Source organism: Schistosoma mansoni, assembly GCF_000237925.1.
Source record: "Schistosoma mansoni, WGS project CABG00000000 data, supercontig 0154, strain Puerto Rico, whole genome shotgun sequence".
NCBI classification, from domain to species: domain Eukaryota; kingdom Metazoa; phylum Platyhelminthes; class Trematoda; order Strigeidida; family Schistosomatidae; genus Schistosoma; species Schistosoma mansoni.
Genome location: NW_017386049.1, coordinates 350665 through 359574, shown reverse-complemented (window position 1 = coordinate 359574; position 8910 = coordinate 350665). Strand labels below are relative to the sequence as shown.

The 8910-nt window shown below is 35.7% G+C and overlaps 1 protein-coding gene and 1 non-coding gene across 2 annotated transcripts in view; both read left to right on the top strand.

Annotated features, from left to right (window-relative positions):
- On the top strand, positions 1-6449 carry Smp_062080 (serpin, putative). Its single transcript, XM_018798353.1, has 7 exons — positions 1-51; positions 1158-1238; positions 1279-1574; positions 1612-1762; positions 1886-2054; positions 4502-4796; positions 6131-6449. The coding sequence occupies exons 2-7, from the start codon at positions 1169-1171 to the stop codon at positions 6314-6316; spliced, it is 1167 nt and encodes a 388-aa protein (XP_018646704.1). The 5' UTR covers positions 1-51; positions 1158-1168; the 3' UTR covers positions 6317-6449.
- Positions 6450-8887: 2438 nt separating this feature from the next.
- Smp_tRNA_00631_Gln_TTG.1.1 overlaps positions 8888-8910 on the top strand; it is a 66-nt gene continuing 43 nt past the window's right edge. Inside the window, exon 1 of the tRNA in view lies at positions 8888-8910. This exon is cut by the window's right edge and continues 43 nt beyond it. This is a non-coding gene — a tRNA.

Sequence of the window (8910 nt, the reverse complement as noted above, 5' to 3'; positions counted from 1 at the left end):
TGGTTTGGTGTTTACGCATATCGGGTGCTGGTTTGTTTTCTTGTCCTAGAGGTACATATCTGTTTCATTAACATTCATATTGGTAATCCTACTTGTTCTCGACGTTTGAAAAGTTTGAAATATTTGTGTACTGGATCACGGTAAATAACATCATTGTAAATGAGACTTCTAGACGATATATATCGTCTAAGGAACAAATATTTGTTCCTTAGCTAGCTAATATTCTTAATTTCTTTGGAATTTCTTTACACAAATCAATATTTATCGTTATAGCCCTCCTTAAAGGGTTTATTTTAGGTCTAACTTCAATGAGAATGACTTGATCAAAGTAACTCACTAAAAATACATCGATTTTAGTTTTTGGTGATGCTACTTATACCCATTTTGTTTTATATCCTGATGAAGCGTCTACTCTGACAAGTAGTTAGCTTTTATCAATTCTTATCGGTAGTCTAATATTCAATCCTTTTATCACGAGCTCGTATGAACCAATTGGTTTCATTGCGCTTGCTTCTTGTTTTGATATGACTCTAGGTATTTGGTTACAAGTACACTTGTAAGATTAACAGGTGAGACTTTTATTTGTGGACGAATCTTGAGCGATGATAAGTAACCTTGAGACAACCCATCAACTTACTAGGGTCAAAGAGGGTCTGTAAGTGAGGTATTTAACTAGTTGGATGAAAGAATTTCGCCCCAAAATGCAAGGCTTGCTGTCTCTAAATGAGTTTGTTTGTCCGTAAGTTACGGATCTGCCAATAAACGGTCCTATAATCCATTCTTATCAACATGTTAAGAGTATTTAGATTCAATTCAGTAGCATGACTTTCGGGTGTGTATTACTCGTAAAAACATTTTAGAATGTATCGTTAGGATAGTAGCATAACTCACCGATGCAATAGTCGGATAAACACAAATACCAAAAAAGAAGATTTTACTGTGGTGACATCCAGTTTGTCAAATCAAGAGAAGAAAGCTAATGAGACTGAGAGAGTAGGAAAAAATCACTAAACTATTATGTTCACGATAGAAATTGTGTTCAGTTGTTGTAAGAGGTTCATTTAGATCATCAATATCCTTTTCTTAATAAAAATATATTGATATGTTTTGAATGTTCTTGCACTATAAACAAATTATTACTGCTTTTATTTTAGCAGATTACAAACAAATGGATGTATTACAATCCCTTAAAAACTTTAGCGGAAGGTTTTATGGAGATATAGTAGAAGAAAAACAGAGTAAGTCAGTATTTCAAAATATGCCTATGGATGTGTTTAGGTCATTCGGAGAATACTTTTCTCTCTCCCTTTAATGTATACACTGCCCTGGGAATGATCCTTTCTGGCAGTGAAATGAATACAAAAGCAGAGATAATGAAAGTGATGCACTTATCTAATTGTTTGGAACATCATGCAATTCACTATGGAATCAGTGGACTTCTGTTTGACTGTTCAGAACGTGGTGAAGGTGTTGAGATAATGTTTGGGAACGGATTGTTTACAGCAGAAGATGTGAATGTTAAAGAAGATTATCAAAATACTCTTAAGAGTTATTACAACGCACAAACGGAATCTGTGAGTTAATATCTTTAATTACCAATCTTTTGTGTAGGTGGCGTTTCAGATGGATCCCGAAGATGCTGGAAAACGAATAAACCAATGGGCTAGTTCACTGACCAAAGGAAAAATTCAAGAACTCTTTTCGTCTCAATCACTATCAACCGACACATCAGTTTTGGTAATAACCACTACATATTTCGAAGGTAATTTCATTTATTCAACCTACGATACTTATCAATGCTCTTTAAAATTTGATTCCATCATATTTTTATTGTTTATAATTTCTCTAATTATCAACAACTTCATAAACAAATTTTATCTTCTAGGTATGTGGGATCTACCTTTTCTTCAAGGAAGTTCACACGAAAGCGACTTCTTTAAGCTTGACGGGTCAACGATGAACGTGAAGTTAATGTATATGAATTCCTCATTTGACATGACCAGTTTACCAGATTTGAAATCACGTGCTATTAAGATACCATTTAAAAATCCTAAGTAAGTGTGTGTATTTCAGAACATGTATAGAATACTTATTTTTAATGAGTTCTAAGAAAAACGTCACAAGTTTGTTTTCGGTGATCTACATACTAGTAGCCCAAGCACTAGTTTATTATTTTTAACTCTTCAAAATGTGATTTTTCATAAATCACTGTAAATGATTGGGTAGAACCATTAGATTTTTTGGATGAAGTTGCTGGAAAACTTTGTCGAAGCTTTTCACTTATTCATTCTATCGCAACACATGGGCTAATAATGAGTCACAATCTCGGCTGCAATCTGGGTGATGTACCGAAAGCCTACGATATATATATATATATATATGTATATATATATATAAAGTCAGTGACTGTTAATTTTTGTCGTTTGAGATATATGGACTTTGTGGTTGTGGTCTGTTGCACATTTAAGGTTGCTAGTTCAAAGTTTAAACAACGTGATGTCACTGTATTATGTCTGTTTAAGCTTAGTTTATTTCTGCATTTTAAACACGTAAGTGTATACTTTTTCAGTCAAGCTCTCAACAACTAATTGCTTTACTGTTGAAAACATCATTCGTTCACATAATATTATCTCAGTTTTTACGTTTGGTATTTCCTCATGTTTTGCAAAATTTTGTGTTCAGCCTTTTGTGAAACACGTATTTGCGCAAACATTTTGTTGGATACCAACTGAAAACTACGGAAAAAACGAAGGACTAAATAATAAAAATCCCGTAATTTCTGTCATATGACTTTAGGTATAGAGATAAACAACCAAATACTAATTTGTTTCGTGAACCATCAGAAGACCGTCTACGAACAGCGAACTTATTCGATTCAAACTCATAGTTAGGAACCTCTAAGGATCCTCACATACCCACAAGGAAAGTTCAAAAGGTATTCTTAATTTGACTCTTATCCATATAGTTTTTATTGAAGTCAGCTAGCTAAAGTCAAAACGTCAAGTATCTAAAACACTTGTTGATACTCTACCGATTACATGAGATGACCTTTATTCCTCCCTTTAGTCAACTTGATAGATTAAATATTCTGTGTCATTCTGCTTAACATAATCTTTTTTTTAGGTCAACTCTCTTTTGAGTATATTGAGGTGCAATGTGTGAGGAGCTTGTTGTCAATCCCATCATATTCTGCCTAATCAAGTATCGTCATACAAGTATTAGGCTTCAGATATCTTGAGAACGATATCCAGAAGTGTAAGAATTTTATATAAGATTTGATGAGTAAACAGTATTTCAGCTACGTAGAGTGATAGATATATCTGAAAAACAGATATAGAGGTAAGTTTTATATAAGCCTGATACGGTCGATTTGACTCCGTTTTGTGAATTGTAAACTATTTACAAGATAGCTTTGGTCTATATGCTGTGATGTTCAACACTTTAAAATGATTTATTCTTATGTGTAAATGTCTACGATGTTAGGAAGACAAGGGTGTAAAATTGTGATTATTTCACTTCACTCACTCTAAATAGTTGTTAGTGATTGTTTTCTGATGCTACAGTCCATGCTACTATGCAAACAATATAGATTTTTTATAGATGTACTAATACGATAGACTGTGGACATGCACATTTTATACAGATTGGTAAGACTTACAAACTGTTAAATATTTTATTTTGCTAATGTTAGACACCTTTAAATTGACATCACGAGATAATTACTTATTAGGACACTAAGATACAAGGAAAATGTAATGTGTGAAAGTTAAAAATAGTGTTCAACCAAATGCCCTAGTACGGCCGAGAGTGGGGAGAGTCCGCTCTTCCTCTCCGAATGCTCTCACATGGTCACGCGTATATAGCGTCTGACAAGGAAGTCCTACTCACAACCTTCTCGCACCACGGGTTTTGTTTAAGAAATTGAGAGGACGAAAAGCGAATGTTCGGCGCATTAACCGGATTGGTGGATACGGAAAGTCCAACTAGGGGAGTTGGAAAACCCTGATTCCAAACCAATGGTGTATATGGGCTCCAGTATCCTGAGGGAACAAATGGCATATGAATCAATCGTTGGTCACTGGCTACTATGGGACTGCATCTCCTCACGATGCTCCACTGCCTTCTGGATCAGATCTTTAGGTCAAAGACTCCGGGTGTGGGCCCCTAAGAAAACCACCTGCTTCGGCTTGGGCACCTGAGCAGTATCACAGCTCTCACACAAATCGAATGAGATTTGTGCGGCGCATATGTATCTGGTGCCCCTTTGTACCAATATTTATGTGTTTAAATAAATAAAAATCATTCTGGGCAAATTATATTTGACTTTATTATTTGGTAAACGAGTTCTAAGAACCAATACTATTGCAATTCACCTCCATGTGATGTTCATTCAATGGTAGTTAATTCAGTCATGAAGTATAGAGATATTAATGATAGTTCATTTTGTGTCCTGACATTCTATTTTGTAATATTGTGTTTTTTTAACCTATTCTTGTTGTAGATTCTCGTTATTGATCGTTCTTCCAAACGCAAATGATGGATTACTTGAGTTACTAGATGCATTACATAGAGATGATGGAATTTCATCGATTCTTTCTTCTAACTTTAAGGATACCAGTTTGCATTTGTACTTACCAAAGTTCAAATTGAAGGAAGGCAATGCTATAAGCCTTGTAGACTGTCTACAAAAAATGGGAATGAAAGAGGCTTTTCATCCAGGATCAGCTAACTTTACAAATATGTCTGAGTCAAGTAATTTTTGTATACGAGATATACTTCATAAGGCTATTCTTGAAGTGAGTTGTATAAATCTTGTGTTTCTCAACAAACTTCGTTGTTAAATTGCTTTTACCTGTTAAGATTATGTAATAAAATTGAAGCTCTGGTTGGATATGGTCAGCATGGTTAAGATTTGATTTCTGCCTACTTGTTTATACAACAACCCATACTTGAGAGTAATGCGTCCTGCTATTTATTTGAAGTCATACCTGTCAACATATAAAGCCATTTGTCAGTTTGATGCGTAGGACTCTATCGAAACATTGAATGTCATCTTAACATCATTATTATGTATCACAAGGATGGACTTCATCAAGATAATGTTTCTTGATTTTTCACTCAACTTATTTATCATTAAATAATTTTGAATACAGTACACTCTGGGGAGTTATGAGCAACATTGGTAGTTCAGGATAATGTTACTTATGGAGAAACGATCTCTTTAGTTTGTCAAGAAGTCACGACTAGTCGCAGCATAATTTTAACGTATGCTTGGAGGTAGTTGTTACGAAACTATTAACCTAGGTCAAGTGATAGTTTGTTACTGTAGGACGTAGACTGAAACCTTGGGGGAACTGTCTTCCTCTGTGATAACCAAATTCACTTCAACCCTTGTCACTTTCGAAAATGTTACCACTGAGCTATTTGTGCTACAACTGATCTCCTGTATGAGCTGAATTGTGACCAATGTCCTATTGTTTGTTCGTTAGAGGTGATGAAGTTTTGTGACATTAGCTGCAGTATTATCAGTAGTCTAATAAACTTAATATCGGAATAGACGTTTTTGTGTTCCATGACCAAAATGACTCATTGGAACCGTGAGTTTATTGAACTACGGTATTGACTTCCGATTTCCAATTATTTGGCACATATTTCTACTTACCTAGAATCAAGCAACATGCGCTATGATGTCGAACCACATTAATTCATAGAGTTTGGTTAACATTGGAGACAAGGTAACTCAACATTATTTATATAGTTGAGATCATGAGTCCATTGAAGCTAGACCACCATGAATAACCTGGAAGCACTGGATGGTTGTTTCGTCCTATTGTGGAACTCCTCAGCAGTGCGCATCGACGATCCCGTCTCGCGAGATTCGAACCTAGGACCTACCAGTCTCATGATCTCAACTATATAAAATTACTAAAATCTCCACAAAACCCCCCTCAACATTATTTAATCTGTTTTGTCCAATCCTTCATACACTGCTCACACCTATGAATGCTTGAGACAATATGATACTGAGTAAATCTGGGATTCCATGTAACATAAAGTATTATAACCATTTCTAATGTTTCTTCCACTTAAAAAAATTGTTAATATCAGTTTTATTGATTTTTATCAATAGGTAAATGAGCAGGGTGTAGTAGCAGCTGCAGCGTCTTCTGTAGAAGTTGTTCAACTTTCTGCGCCTTTACCTGAATTCTCTGATGAGGAATTCCGTGTGAATCATTCATTTTTTGTTTCAATTATATGGAAAGATTCTGTACCAATATTTCTTGGACATGTTACAAATCCAATAGATCAATATTAATCGTGATATATTGAATAACGTGACGATTTCTCCTTGATATCTTGTTTTCAATGGACCTTTGAATGTTTTCTGTTTTTTTCCCAGTAATTTAAATGTAATTTTCCCTTTCGAAGTTGTTGATCAATGTAACTATGAATGAGTTTTTTTTGTTTTGTTATGTTGTCATGCAAAATTTATTAAATTTCACTTCTATTAATTTCTTGTTTGTCGTGAAAAATAATTACTTACTTTACTTACGCCTGTTACTCCCAATGGAGCATAGGCCTCCAACTAGCATTCTCCAACTCACTCTGTCCTGAACCTTCCTTTCTAGTTCTATCCAGCTTCTGTTCAATCTTCTCATTTCTGTCTCTATTACTCGGTGTAATGTGTTCTTTGGTATTCCTCTTCTCCTTTGGTTTTCAGGATTCCATGTGAGGGTGTCTCTTGTGACACAATTGGGTGATTTCCTCAAAGTGTACCCAATCCACTTCTAGCGCTTCTTCCTGATTTCTTCCTCCACTGGAATCTGGTTTGTTGTCTCCCACAGTAACTTGTTGCTGATAGTGTCTGGCCATCGGATCCGAAGTATCTTGCGTAGACAACTGTTAATAAACACTTGTATCTTCTGGATGATGGCTTTCGTAGTTCTCCAGGTTTCCGCTCTATACAGTAGAACTGTCTTGACATTTGTATTAAAAATCCTGATCTTGTTATTGGTTGACAGACAGTTGTTTTGAGTTGCAGATGTTCTGCAGTTGTAAATATGCTGCTCTTGCCTTGCCGCTTCGTGCCCTCACATCTGCATCTGGTCCACCGTGTTCATCAATGATGGCGCCCAGAAAAAAGTGAAAATTAATTAACTGGCTATATTCAGGGATTCCATTTACTGGCTTATTTACTTTTTTACAGATTTGTACATAAAGTTTTGAAACAAATCTTAAGCGTGATGACTAGAGATGCTACACGGTTGTTCAAGCACAATTAGACTTAGTTGAGTTCAAACCTACGATTTTATAGTTAAGACTGGAACACTTCAAGCACTAAGACACTGATCCATGGACTAAGGACTAGATTGCATGAGATTGAATTTTACTTGGCAAGTAAATGATGTGAATATTTAGATTTGTCAGTCAGCTACAACATAGAACCAGGCACACATATGCATCGGTCCAAGTTTTCATACCTCGTTAGCACAACAAGATGAACACCGAATTCACAGAAGTAGTTAATTTAGTAGTGGTAATATATAAAAGAAAGATTGTATATAATGATATAGTACAGGAAGAATGAAAGGTATGAAGCAATTTCAATCTCACAGTTTGAGGAAAGACTGTATACACATACGCCATTGTGATCGATTCTGAGCCATGTCACAGAATCTCCAACCATTCGTTACGATAGTCGCGCAGACCCTAACCAAGTAGTCTGCATCTGCCAACATAGCTCATACTACAAGTTAGTGACTTCAAGGATTAAGATTTGTACACCGAGACAAATTCAAGACAAATATCACCATAATAGTATCTGTCTTTGTGATTTGGTAGCATAGTACTTCTGGTAATATCAGTTCCTTTTAGATATTTGTTACTGACAATTGTTGGTAGAAAATGGATCTAGACTTCTCGAACTTCCAATCTAACTTTCTCCAACTATCTGGTATTTTTCGACAATCAGATAGATTCACTTCAAAATTGATAATAGAACTGCGTCACTTCTTTCTGATGTATTTTGATCTGACTCATTGGATGTTTAACGACGACTAATTTTTTTCATAGCAGATAAATTCACAATGGATTTTAAGTGAATTCACAAGTTAATTGAGAATGATACTGTGAAATCAGAATACACGAGAAAATGTAGTTTATAGGTTAGGCAGTCAGTGAACACTGACAGTCAATGCATAAGCTAGGACAGAGGTGGATTCACATAGGTTCCCGTACTGCATTTGTTTTCGAAGGATTGCTTGAGGTTAGTGGAGCTAGCGAGTGGGCGAGTTTTATATTTGGCATGTGGTACTTGACAAAGGTAGCAAGTCGGTTGATAGGGTCAGTTTTCTTCACACGGTGTAGTGGTTAGAACATATATCACGTATGCCTAATCCAACGTACCTCTACAGGCGATTTCTCCTGGTGTACGACAAGGCTGAAAAAAGTTTGAGGTGACCATGTCAAGATATAGCATCAATTCATAAAGAAGTTGCTCATTGTTCTGAGCGATGCGGGTAAATTCAAACCACATGGTTGGGGTCGAAGTGGTAAGCGTCATCAGTGTCTAGAGACCTTGGGTAATATATCTGTGTGTCGTTCACTGAGACCCAAGTGTATCCATTCATTATCTTTTTGACGACCGTCGAATGCTGTGAAGGATTTGAAAATATTAACCAACTGCTTACTGTAATCAATGAAATTCATCTTGTTCACAATCGAAAATTTACGAGTGAATGGTCGCTTATTGAAAAAACATAACAGTCATTAAATTCACTTCGTATTACTTGTTTGGATCTTCCCATCGATTTTGTTAGGACTGCATCTGGTCAGTCTCTATTTGGCATATGTGCATACTGTGCGTATTGCCTCGATATACCTTAATTCACAGCCATGGGTTAGCAGAAA

Excerpts from the sequence above, each read along its gene's own strand:
- Smp_062080 (XM_018798353.1), top strand. The coding sequence starts at position 1,169 with ATGGATGTATTACAATCCCTTAAAAACTTTAGCGGAAGGTTTTATGGA. Across the intron at positions 1,763-1,885 it reads AACCACTACATATTTCGAAG|GTATGTGGGATCTACCTTTT; the intron begins GTAATTTCATTT and ends TTTATCTTCTAG. Across the intron at positions 2,055-4,501 it reads ATACCATTTAAAAATCCTAA|ATTCTCGTTATTGATCGTTC; the intron begins GTAAGTGTGTGT and ends TTCTTGTTGTAG.